The sequence below is a fragment of the Gallus gallus genome, chromosome 27 (assembly GCF_016699485.2).
Source record: "Gallus gallus isolate bGalGal1 chromosome 27, bGalGal1.mat.broiler.GRCg7b, whole genome shotgun sequence".
Taxonomy (NCBI): Eukaryota; Metazoa; Chordata; class Aves; order Galliformes; family Phasianidae; genus Gallus; species Gallus gallus.
This window is the reverse complement of record NC_052558.1, coordinates 1,333,273-1,345,288: the sequence shown is the minus strand read 5'-3', so window position 1 is coordinate 1,345,288 and position 12,016 is coordinate 1,333,273. Positions and strand designations below refer to the sequence as shown.

General features: G+C 55.7%; 1 protein-coding gene across 2 annotated transcripts; it reads right to left on the bottom strand.

The window, feature by feature from the left end:
• Window positions 1–156: 156 nt before the first annotated feature.
• On the bottom strand, window positions 157–10,884 carry A2ML4 (alpha-2-macroglobulin-like 4). Of its 2 annotated transcripts, XM_046904384.1 has the most exons (37): window positions 10,701–10,884; window positions 10,081–10,270; window positions 9,768–9,927; window positions 9,608–9,660; window positions 8,789–8,809; window positions 8,549–8,702; window positions 8,346–8,430; window positions 8,146–8,269; window positions 7,951–8,065; window positions 7,643–7,752; window positions 7,401–7,556; window positions 7,055–7,282; window positions 6,726–6,783; window positions 6,505–6,650; window positions 6,178–6,327; window positions 5,837–6,028; window positions 5,593–5,686; window positions 4,904–5,075; window positions 4,564–4,789; window positions 4,362–4,488; window positions 4,012–4,133; window positions 3,781–3,832; window positions 3,510–3,584; window positions 3,249–3,425; window positions 3,025–3,106; window positions 2,751–2,907; window positions 2,583–2,657; window positions 2,254–2,410; window positions 1,929–2,143; window positions 1,627–1,842; window positions 1,431–1,555; window positions 1,256–1,346; window positions 1,091–1,159; window positions 887–989; window positions 741–782; window positions 569–620; window positions 157–491 (listed from the first exon to the last, which is right to left on the bottom strand). In XM_046904384.1, the coding sequence occupies exons 1-36, from the start codon at window positions 10,772–10,774 to the stop codon at window positions 589–591; spliced, it is 4,425 nt and encodes a 1,474-aa protein (XP_046760340.1). In that variant the 5' UTR covers window positions 10,775–10,884; the 3' UTR covers window positions 157–491; window positions 569–588. The 2 variants fall into 2 exon arrangements, with proteins under 2 accessions (XP_046760340.1, XP_015154891.2); XM_015299405.4 differs by having other exon boundaries at window positions 157–620.
• Window positions 10,885–12,016: the final 1,132 nt, after the last annotated feature.

Below are 12,016 nucleotides of genomic sequence, written 5' to 3'. Positions count from 1 at the left end.
CACCTCAGCACATCTCAGTTTATCTCTCGCCCTGAAGCTGAAGCTGCACTGATTCACCCTACAGCCAGCACCCCACCAGGACGGCCCCCCAGCCAGCGCTGTCACCACCTCCAAGGGCGGAACGCAGCACATTTAGGAGAGGAAAGACAGAAAAGGTGCACTTAAGAAAATATTCTTTATTTAGACCCAGGGCAGTGGCTGGAGGGACTGTGGCTTCTCTTCTCCGTTAATCAGCACTCAGATGTGTTGTGGGGTTATCCTCAGGCACCTGCACTGTTAGTGGAAGGAGGGGGCCAGGAGCTCTTTGCACTGCTCCCATGGGGAGGTGTGCGGCACTCTGTCCCCATAAAATCGGGGCAGGAGGTGCAGAGCAGCGAGTTGTCCTGTCCCCAGTGTGCCTCAGCTGTGGTTCCACTGGCTGGTGGCAGAGCAGGAGCTGCACGGGGGGGAGAAGCTGCCGAGCTACGTGGTGCTGCTGGTAGAGCTGCCCCCTGTAGGGTCGGTGGGAGCAGAGCTTGGGCTGTCCTGGTTCTTGGCTGAGGGAATCAAGGTGGGCAGATGGGATCACCTGCTACACGTGGGGCTCCTCTAGAAATTCTCCTTTGTCTGTCTGTCATCCTCTTCAAAACAAAACAGAGGTGTGTTGTGAGAGGAGAGCCCCTCTGCCCCCCGCCCCAGTCCTGTCCCTGCGTCCCACCATGCTGGGGGTCCCGATGAAGGGATGACCCCTCAGCCCCTACCTGAGCTGCAAGGAGCGCTGTAGGCAGCATCCGTGCGGTCACCTGCAGCAGGAGCAGGGACATGGGCTCAATGAGCTGCTCCCGTTAACGAGCCAAAGCTCGTCAGCGTGAACAGTGTCTGCTTTGGGGCTGCAGGGACAGCTCACCCGTCTCGTAGTAGTCGTACAGCGTCACGGTAGCAGGCTGGAGGTTCTTCACTGGGAAGTCCTGCGTGGCTGCAAAGCTGAAGGTCTCCTCCTCCTTTGTCAGCTGGGGGATGAGGTGCCGAAGGTGAGGCACAGCCACGTCCCAACACCCCGTTGTCATCCCTGTGCTCGCAGCACCGCTCCTGCTATTGTCACCCATCTCACCTGGTCCAGGTAAATGGTCACCTGGTCGCTCTGCACCTCCACCTTCTTCACCAGTTTCTGCCTCTTCAGCTGGGGAATAAGGAGTGCAGGGCTCAGCACCACGTGGGTGTCCCTCTGTCCCCATGCTGGGACCCAGAGTGCAGGGGGACAGCAGGGACCTCTCACCTCTACCACCGAGCTCTTGTCTGGGATGTAGCCTGATGGCATCTTGGCCTCGATGACAACCATGTTGGTGGCAGCACGCTTTCCAGTGTACCTGGAAAAGGAAAGGCAGAGCCTCGCATTTGGGCTGGGGGCTGTCTGACCCCCACCTGACCCTTAGGGTGACCCCAAACCGTACTGTGCCCGGAGGAGGAGGCGGAAGTGGGTGCTGGCATCACTCGTGCACGTTTTGGGCTCTGTCTCTACGTGGAGGTTGAATGTCCCCGCGCTGGGAGGTGGTGGTATGTTGTAGCGCAGCGTCACCTGGAGTGAAAGGGGGGTTAAGGCCACCTGGAAGGTGACACGTGTGCATAGGGACCCTGTGCTATACCCACCTGCACCAGAGCACAGCCCTGCCCGTGGGTTTTCACCCCATACTGCCCCGGCAGCTCATGGAGGGCTGCCCGCTGCAGCACCAGCCGGTTGCTGGCTTCCAGCATGAAGTCCTGCTTGGAGCCAGTTGGGGCTGTCACTGTCACCGCCAGGTCCCCACTCTTGCCATATGTCAGGGTGGCGTATTTGGCCAAAGCTTGCAGGGCCACCACGGTGTCCTGGGCAAGAAACACCGAGTTGGGGTCACCCCCAAGTTGCAGCTGGTGGCATCCCAGCCCTGTGGTGGGAGACCCCATGGTGGTACCTGGGTGGAGGCAAAGCCTCCGTAGGGGTTTTGCTGTTTGCTGAGCCAGCGGACGATCTGGGAGGCTCTGGCCAGGTCAGCACGGGACACTTGGGGCTGGGTCAGGTATGCCAGGAGGACATAGGCCGTCATCTCTACCTCTGCTGGTGCAGCCTCAGCCCAGAGGAACTCAGTGGACAGAGCTTTGTCCTTCCTCTTCCAGAAGAGTAGCCCCTCTGCAAAGAAAGGGTGGGAGGGAAGTCCCCAGCTTCCAGCTCAGGGTGGGTGGGCAGCCCCAAGATCCCAGCTTGGGGGTCCCAAGTGGGATGGGGTGGCCCAGAGGTACCTGTGCTGGTGCCACGCTGCAGCAGGCTCTGCAGCCGGGCTTGCTGCTGCTCCTCACGCCCTGCCAGCCCACAAACATATGCCAGCAGTGCCTCCGTGTAGAGGTCGTCTGTGCTTGACGCCTCCAAGCACTTCAGGGCTGAGCTCACCGTTGGGTCCTGCAGTGAAAAAGGGGCCTTTGAGCAGTCAGGAACACACCAGGGATATGGACATCACCCAAAGGAGGACTTATGCCCAGTGACAGCAGCACGGCCTGAAGCACCCAGACCTCAGTGCTGGGTTGGTGCCATGTCCCAGCACTTGTCCCTCACCCCATGGGGTTATCCTCACCGTTGGGGGCAGCCCCAGCTCCAGCAGTGCAGCTGTGACATAAGCTGACAGCGAGAGCTCATCCGATACACCACCCTGCAAAGGGACAGACAGGGACAGCAAGACAGCTTTGTCCGTGCCACCTCCAGCCACGTGTCCCCACGTCACCCCATCCCACCCCATCCCCACCTGCAGGGCGTTATTGAAGAGCTTGCCCACGCTGCGGAAGCATCCCGACTCCTGCTGCTGCCTCTGCAACCAGTGCTGCGCGTCCGTGATGTGCCGCTCCTCGATGGCCACGAAGGCTCTCGCTTGCCCAAAAGACTTGAGGACAAATGCTGTCAACCTGCAAGGCATCAGAGGGAAGGGAGCATGAGGGACAGATGGGGATGGAGGTGCGTTTGGTGGCAAGAGGAGGTGATGGGGATGGCACCGCGCTGCCCCATGCCATGTGGACCCTCACCAGGTGTTGCCGCTGTCATCTGTCTCCCCAAAAGCGCTGTAGGAGCCGTCGCTGTGTTTGTAGAGCAGCTCTCGTTGGTAACCTGCGTGGAGATGGGGACGGCTACTGACACACCTGTCTCTGGGGGGACCCTAGAGGATGCCCACCCCTGGGTGCAGGTACGAAATGGGGAAGGAGGCAGGGGTGCCTGTGGGTAGCAGGAAGGGCAGGAGGAGGACGCTGACCGCTCTGCAGGAAGCCCTGCGCCTTGGCACGGATGTCGGGGTTCATCTGCCCGCTCTTCTCCAGGTACTGCTGGATGTAGATGTTGGGGGCGAAGCGCACCATGTTCTGCTCCCCGCAGCCATAGGGCATGGCCAGGAGGCGGTCCACGTTCTGCAGTGCGTTGCCCATGATGTCACCTGCGTGCACCCCATACCCCATCCCATTACTTTGGGCCATCCCACCTCCAGGTGAGACCTCTGCACCTCATTTCCATCCCTTACCCATCACGGTGACGTGAGCTCGCTGGGAGCCCTCCAAGACGTTGGCAGGAAGCTCCAGGGACACTTCTTCAGAGGCTGTGAGGATGGAGGCTCATGGCAATGGGGTGGCAGTGGACATGGCCCCATAGCACCCTCACCCACCCCTTGATGCTCCATCCCTCTATGGATTCCATGGGCTTGGGCCAGGAGACCCACATCCATGGTTCTTCCAGCTTGGTGGCCCTTATGGCCAGCAGCCCCATGTCCCCACAGTGGTACCAGATGCTCCTACCTTCCTGGCAGAGCAGGGAGCTGTGTGCCTTCTCCACCAGGATGCCACCAGGCTGTAGGAAGCAACACATGGTCAATCCTGTGACCTCCATGTCCTCATGTCCCCCAGGGCCATCCCTGCAGCGACACTTGGTGCTGTCCCACTCCCAAGACAGCGTGATGGGGTCTTCCCATCGCACCCCCAGGTTTGTTCAGCCCTCATCCCTCTTTCATCCCCCATAACTTGTCTGACCTGCACCAGCAATGGCTTTATCACAGTGTCTACACGCCCCTGGGCTGGCACCACAGGCTTCTCATTGCCACAGAGCTCCTCAGAGCTTATGGCCTCGGTGCTGATGGTGATGTTCACCTCTCCTGCAATGCCAATGGGACATTCAGTCACCATAGAGGCCCCCGCCCACACTGCAGCCCCATGGGCTTTGAATGGGACTGGCTGGGTTGGGATGGGAGGTGACAGGGAAGGGATAAATGGAGCAGAGAAGAGCATTGCCGATGGCATCATGTTTGCTGACGCCCTCCCTGTCCACCCCACTGTGTCAGGTGGTCTCCAAGTAGCAGGGCAGGGGATCCATGCACTCATACCCAGGTTGGTAGCCTTCACATCCCACCGGAACGTCTTGGCTTCATCCGCACAGACGCAGATGCTGTAAATCGTACCTGCAACCTCTGACACCTCCAGCTCTGCCGAGTCCGCCAGTGTCACCCGGACCTGCAGACCCCAGCAACATCAGCCACCTACCAGGGCACAGCCCCCAGCCCCCGGCCCCCTGCCCACCACACTCACCCGTAGGCACTGCCGCAGATAATTGAAGACGGTGGCAACAAGAGAGAAGGCTTCACCACGGATCACAGCATAGGGCAGCGCCAGGTCCACGAAGAAGGGCTTGAAGACTGTGAGGGTGGTGGCAGGGGCTAGCCCCAAGCCCACGGGTGCTGTGCAGAACATCTCAGCTTTCCATTCTGTGATGGCATCGGGCACCGTCACCACCATTTCTGCAGAACCCTCCTCTCTGCAGGACAGAGCATCCAGAGGCTGCCACGTGTCACCCACTGGTGGTATCTGGGCTGGTTCTCTCCATTGAGGAGAAGGAGCCATCCTGGGGGCTGTCCCCATTCCCACTCACCCCACGGGCACCAGGTCCCACAGCCATGTCTCTGGGAAATGAGTCCGGGGAGCTGGTGGCTTTTCCTCGTTGCTGGGAGCACCTGGCACACTAGCTAACATGGGCATTTCTAACCTGCTTTCCACCATGACCATATCCATTGTATCTTCTCTGGCATGGGACCTGGCTGGGCCTAGAAATAGTAGAGCAGAAATGAGGTTTCCATGGGTTTCTGCTGCCTAGCTCAGGGCTGGACATCTGCAGAAGGCAGACAAAAGCAGCCAAAATCCCCTCAACCAAGAACTGAGCCAGCATGGAAGCCCTGTCAGACAACATTCCCCATCCCACCAAGAGTGGAGACACAAGCCCAGCCCCCCCCTGTATGAAGCCTCTTCAAAAAGATCATAGAATCATAGAATGGTTTAGGTTGTAAGGGACCTTAAAGATTGCAGAACTGTAGAATCATGACATTGGATTGGAAGGGATCTTAAAGATTGTAGAACCATAGAATCATGATATGGCTGGGTTAGAAGGAACCTTAAAGATCATAGAAACACGAAATCATGACATGGTTGAGTTAGAAAGGACCTCAAAGGCCCACCAGCCCCAACCCATGCCATGGGCTCGCTGCCCCCCACCAGATCAGGCTGCTGGGGGCCCCATCCAGCCTGGCTTTGAATGTCTCCAGGGCATGCTGGCAGGATGCTGACCTGGAGCACCCATCAAAAAGTGCCTCTGAGGCTTGTAAAGCACTTTGCAATCATCCCTTGTCTTAGCATTGGTGAGAAGCTTCAGTGCTGCATTCTGTGAAAGAGAAAAGAGGTTAGCGATCTCCAAAACCAGTGGGATGATTATTTCCACCTGAGCAGTGAATGGTCATGGGGCATTGCTGAGCTTTCCAGGCACCCTGCACAAGCCACGGTTGGCTCTTGGTAATAAGGCTTAAGGCTTTACCTGAAATAACGTGTAGGGGCTCAGCTGGAAACTGTCCCAGTAAGGTGGTAAAATAAATCTCCTTGAACGGCGCACGTCTATGGGCTCGCTCATGGTAATTCTGGGGATGTACCAGTGGCGACGGTACCAGGTACAGGGCGGTGGGTCTCGAATGCTTCCAGGGTAATCAAAATTGGGGAGCACTTTGTAGATCTGGGAATAAAGATATATATTAGGCACAGAACCATGCTGCCATCACACCCTACGAGGGGCTCATTGATCTAGTCCATGTCACCTCCTCTTCCATCCTGCTCGGTCCATGGTGCTGTTAAAGGGGAAAAAGTCACCTTGGGACTGCCTACCTCTGCCATGCTGAGCTCAGCCTCGGGCTTCAGGAGCAGCACACTGCGATCCACGGCACGGATGGCACACAGGGAGCCTGGGGATGCCTCCAGCCCCATCCTCAGTGTTGAGCCAGGCAGCGCCCGCTCCTTGGAAAAGGCCATTTTCACCTGGGGGAAACACAGACAAGGATCCGTGGATGCTGAGGTCTTCTGGAGCAGCATGGCATAGGTAAAATCAAGGTGAAGGTTTGGGGGATTTGGGGTGTGGGTTGGAGAGACTGTGATGCTGTGACATGTCTGAAGCAGGGTGAGACAATGGGATCATGGAGTGATTTTACAACTTGCCTTGTTGGGGAGGCAGTTGAGCACGTTGAGGTTGGTGCTGCCAGCCAGCATCTCGCCATTGGGGAGCACTGCGTAGCCCAGCACTGTGGCTGTGGGCGCCAGCTCAGGGCTGGTGGGCAGCTCCAGGGAGAAGGAGCCTCTCAATCCTGGGACAAAGAGGGAAATCAGGTCCAGGCACAGGCCTCAAAGCCCTGCACAGCTCGTCCATCTGCAGGACCTACCTGCACCCAAAGTCAGCTCCTTCCTGAGGATGTTGGCGATGGTCCCCTTGGCCAGGACCTGCAAAAGAGGAGGTGGGAATGGCCAAGTCAGAGCTATACCCTGTTGGAGGATTGATTTAAGGGCTAGAGTGTTGGGGTGGTTTTGAGGTTGTCCAGTATTCAGCCCCAACAAAGACTCCTATTTGCAAGTAGACATACATTGGTCCATTAATCTAGCCAAGGGAGAACAACCATAGCCTGGCCCTCAGTGACACAGCCACGCACTAGTGTGTAGATGAGGAATCCATGCCCTTACATCTGCTGCCCTTCCTGCCCAGGTGAAGGCTCACCAGGAAGACCACGTCCAGGCTCTGCAGCTCGCTCCCCAGGGCCTCCTTGTTGAGGATATAATCCACCTGGAGCTGCTCGGTCTGGCTGCAGGACAGCTTGCCCTTCAGCCGGTGGATGTGCAGAAAGCTCTGGCTCTTCGAAAAGAAGGATCTGAGGTTCAAATAAGCTCTGTTGAAGGCGGGCAATGAGGAACCGTTCTGGCTGTAAGCCAACATGTTGACTTCACCCTGAGTGATGAGGATGGAACTGATATAGGCTGTTGGCTTGGCTTGGAGAAGGCTCCCAGCCTCATAAAAATGGGGAAAGGCACATGAGAAGCCCCGAAGGGTGAGCCAAGTTGCTTACAATCAGTTCGACTGTTTCAGTCCAATTAGAGGTGTCCAACTCAAAGGAGACTCTCCCAGATTCATCTGTCAGGAAGCTGTGTCTTATCTTATTGTTAACAAGGAGCACAAGCTGCTGCCCCCCCAGGGCAGAGTGGTCTGCCCTCTTCAGCTGCATCTGCAGAAAGGAAAGGTGAGAGTCATGCATTGGGCTGGAGCCACAGGACAGAGGCAGGGAGTGGGGCTGCCAGGAACCCCCATTACCGTCCCAGTGTAGGGCAGCCCACGCTTGTAGAAGTCATCAGTGTTTTCAAAGGTGACTGTGAAGATTTTCTCCAAAATTCTGCAGGTCTTGGTGTTGTTCATCTCCAGCCCTGTGGAGAAGGAGCAGGGAGACAAGCGTGTCTTGGGGACACAGGGCACAGAATAGCCTGAGCCTGATTCCTGCACACCTGTACCTCTAAATCACAGCATTGCTCACGGGCTTCCCTGGAGAGACTGATACCTCCATGCTGTGTGCATTTGGGTACAAACAGGGATGAATGCAAAAACACTCCCACCAGCACCCCTACCTGTCCCCTCCTCCACCAGCGATGCCTTCACTTGGAATTCCTTCCGCAGATTGTAGTTGCTCAGGTTGAAGGAAGACATCGAGACCTCTGTTGAAAAGCAGCCGTTCTTCTTGGTCTGGAAGGAGGGAGTCAACCACACTCACCAGCACTGCTATGGGCTGTCCCAGTCTCACCCCTCCTCCAAGCTTTGCTCACCTGCCCGTCAATCTCCGTGCAGATGTCCTTGCTTTCCTTAAGAACAAGTGGGTACCTTCTGAAACTCCAAGGCTGGCACAAGCTAGCATGGACCTTCCCCTGGACAGGCTTCCCGTAGGTGTATCTATGGGGAAGAGGGTGGTGAGGGCATTGAAGGGTCCTCCATCCATCCCCTCCACATTACCAAGACTTAGGCTCACCGTCCACAGATCTCCAGCTGGAACTTCTCATCCTTCTCCCAGACAGTGGGGGGAAGATCAATGGTCACCTCAAATTTGGGCAGCACTGGTGGAGAAGAGAGGCAAGAGCGGAGCTGTCAATCCCAGCACAAAGACAGAGGGTGGCCACAGGGACATGCCAAGATGGGGCTCCCACCCGCCATGCACCTCCCTTCCCCACACACCATATTCCTCCACGCTGAAGGAGTGAGTCTTCCCCTCCACGTGAATGGTGTACGTGCCCAACGCTGGCTCTGCAGCCAATGGGAGGGACAGGTCCACGATGCCCTGCCGTGGGCTCACATCTCTCCACTGTGCAATGCGGTTTCCTCTGGGATCCTTTGCGTGGTGACACAAAGTTTAGGTTTCTCCTCTCCCAGCTGTGCCCCCCTCCCAAGCCCACCCTGGAGCTCTCCCACACTGACCTTCAGGAAGACAAGGGGCAGCTGGAAGGCAAAGAGGAGATGGTTAGAGGGGAAATTCAATGGGTCTCAGCAAGGTGGGGACATCTCTGAAGCCACGTGCAAAGCACAGTGAGAGCTATTTAGGTTCAATATTAGGAAAAATTTCTTCTCCAAAAGAGAGGTCAGGGATTGGAACTGCTAAGGAAGTTATGGACTCACTGTCCCTGAAGGTGTTCAAGAAACACGGCACTGAGGGGCATGGTTGGTGGGCATGGTGGAGACAGGTTGGCTTAGACTTGGAGATCTTAGAGGTCTTTTCCAACCTTCGTGGTCCCATCCTTCTACTTTTGGCAGGCTGTGAAATTCCATCCTTATGTTGTGTTTTGGGGTTGATTATGAGCCTGTGGATGGCTTGAGATGGGCTGAGCACTGCCAGCACAGCATGGGGAGGTGGCATCTCCCAGTGCCTTTGCCTCTGACATTTCATCTGGGAACCTTTTGCCCTTCCATTGACATGATCGATTGCTCAGGAGCACCTGACTGAACTAACCTGTAATTCCGGTGTCCTGTGATCATATCGATATCAATAGCACTTTCCCTGCTTCCTACTCACTGCTCCTACATCTCTCAATGAAATTGGGAACATTGCCATGTCACGTGTGCAGTTCTGTTGCCTCCCTTCTTGCCTTCATTAATGACACGACACATTCCTAGCTCAGGGCACTCAGCAGCTCAGTTGGCTGGGACAGGATTCCCACTGGCTGATCCCCACATCTCTGCTACAGACAGAAGGACGGTAGTGCCAAGGTCACCTCCCCCTGTCCTCGACCTTTCTCTCACCTTCTTGTCACTGGCAATGAAATCTTTATCCAAAGAGACAATCCGAAATTTCACTGGAAAGAACAATGCAGGAGTGAGTGGTGGATTCATCGCCAAAGGAAGATGGATGGAAAGCAACTCCAAGCCCTGCCGTGGGGCTGGATTCCATCCCAGCCCTCACCTTCCTGTCCGGGCTTGTAGATAGCCTTGTCTGTCTGTACGAAGATCCCAGGCTTCAGGGCTCTCAGCATCACGCTCTTCCTGGTGGTATTCAGGGACTCTCCTTCGATTGAGACAGACAGTTGAGCAATTTCCTCCTTCCCCTTGGAGGGGGCTGGAGCCTAGGGGGGAAAATGCCAGAAGACTGTCAAGGTGCACAGATATTTTGCCTGTTTTCCCCTACCAAAAGCTGAGGAAATCAGCCCAGCTCCCATCCATTTCTCAGTAGAGCTGGAGGCAATGGGATGCACGGGGCACCCTGGGGTGACACTCACAGGGAAGGTGACGTTCAAAAGCAGCTGAGGCTCCTCAACCTTCCTCTCCAGCAGGGTGATGTTTCCAGCCCCATCTGCTCTCTGCAGCTGGATGGTCACCTGGGTGGGCTGGTGAACATTGCTGAGATGGACCCACAGCGTTGCTGAGTATGGGTGGTAGAACACAGCTGGGGACGTCACCACATAATGCCTGGAAAGGAGAAGAACCATAGAATCATTAAGATTGGGAAAAATCCTCTAGGATCATCAAGTCCCAACCCCTCCCCACCATGTTCACTCATAGAATCCTGGAATCATTAAGGCTGGAAAAGATCTGTAAGATCATCTGGCCCAACCGTCCACCAACCACCAATATTGCCCTCTAACTAAACCATGTCCCTAAGGACATCCCCGTGTCCCATGTGGCAGCCAGGAGCACATCCTGAGACAGTCCTCATGGGGTGACACCAGCAATAAACCAGAGCCACCAGCCCCCAAAACTTCCAGGTGTCATGTCCTTGATGCTCACGGGCAGGGACAACACACTGCCCCAAGCATTCCCACTATGACCAGCCAAGGAACCAAGACTAAATGCCCTCCCAACAGGTAAAGACAGACAGATGGACATGGAAAGGGCTTACAGTGCTTCAGATGCTCCAATTGTGAGGTGGAGAATGAGAAGGAGCAGCCAGGTCGGGGCTGCTGGCGACCTCATGCTGATGAATGTCAGGGATGGGTGAAGTCTTCTGTAGCTGTTGAGTGTTTTGCTGCAGGCTCTGAAATGAGAGCTTCTCTTTTCCCAGTCAAGCAAAAAAGGCTTGGGACGAGCAGCCAATGAGGACCTGCAGATATAACCAAGGCAATGTTTGCCATCCTGGGTTCAAGGCCATGATGGATTTTTGCAATTTGAGATATTCCCGTAGGCTGGAGAGGCCCGGGATCAGGGGACAGGACCTTCCTACACTGCTCTTCTGGGAAGTGATGATAGGAGGGAGCAGGGCCAAGTTCCCACAATGAAAGTAGGCAGTACACTGTGTGAGCCATTGGCAGAGGGCAAACCCTATCTCAGAAGGGTTTGTTTCCAGATCTTTCCACTCTTCCCAAACAATAGAATTGGGGCTGCCTTTTTGCAAATTTCCTCCAATCCCATCGAAACAGGAGGGAGCACTGGAAGCCAGGATGGAGATGAGCCATTTTCCATGGGCTCCCCACTGTCCTTGCGGAAACAAGGGGTGTGTGTGGCTGCACACTGGCCCCCAGCCCATCCATCCACCCCCAGATGTGGGTGTGGGTCAGTGTCCTACCGGGTGCAGCCAGAGTGGCACGACGAGACAGTGAGCTCAGGCCATCCCATAAGCCATCTGGGACGTGGGGGTGGGGTAAAGGAGGGAACCATAGGCAGCAAGGCCGTGGGGAGATCGATATGAGGCCCTCTGCCTTTCCCTACTGTTCCCACTGGGGAAATACAGCAGGGAGGATTTGTCACTTGGGGATGCAGGTGTTGCCACCCATGCAACAAATACTCTTTCAGTTCTAGTTCCAGCCTTTTATTTGGCAAAACAAAGTGAACAGTGAATGCAAATAAACTGCAGCCCCTTTTATGTACTGTCAAACAGGACAGGAACACTGAAACCCAAGAACAAAATGCCAGCCCTTGGGGGTGGCCCTGGCCAGGGATGCTGGGAATGAGCCTGAAGACAATGAGCTTTCTTGCAGGAAAAAACATTTTGCTGCTTCTATTTCCTCTCTTGCATTTTTCTTAATTTTCCAGCCTGGCAGAGCAGGAGCAGTCCGGACCTCCCCATGGCAGCCATTGCTCCTGGCTCATATCATCATGCTTGCATTGATCCCCAGGGTTTTTTTTGCCTTTTTTTCCAGGAATTGCCCCTGGTGGACAGCAAAGCAGATGTCCCCCATCTGCCTCTGATGCACACAGGGTGATGGAACTGCCAGGCAG

What these genes read in the sequence shown, in the direction of transcription:
- A2ML4 (XM_015299405.4), bottom strand. Translation starts at nt 10,774, where the DNA reads ATGAGGTCGCCAGCAGCCCCGACCTGGCTGCTCCTTCTCATTCTCCAC. An exon ending in GCTGGTGGAGGAGGGGACAG is followed by an intron (nt 7,753 to 7,950) that starts GTAGGGGTGCTG and finishes CCTTCTCCACAG; the next exon opens with GGCTGGAGATGAACAACACC. An exon ending in CTTTTTGATGGGTGCTCCAG is followed by an intron (nt 5,076 to 5,592) that starts GTCAGCATCCTG and finishes TACTATTTCTAG; the next exon opens with GCCCAGCCAGGTCCCATGCC.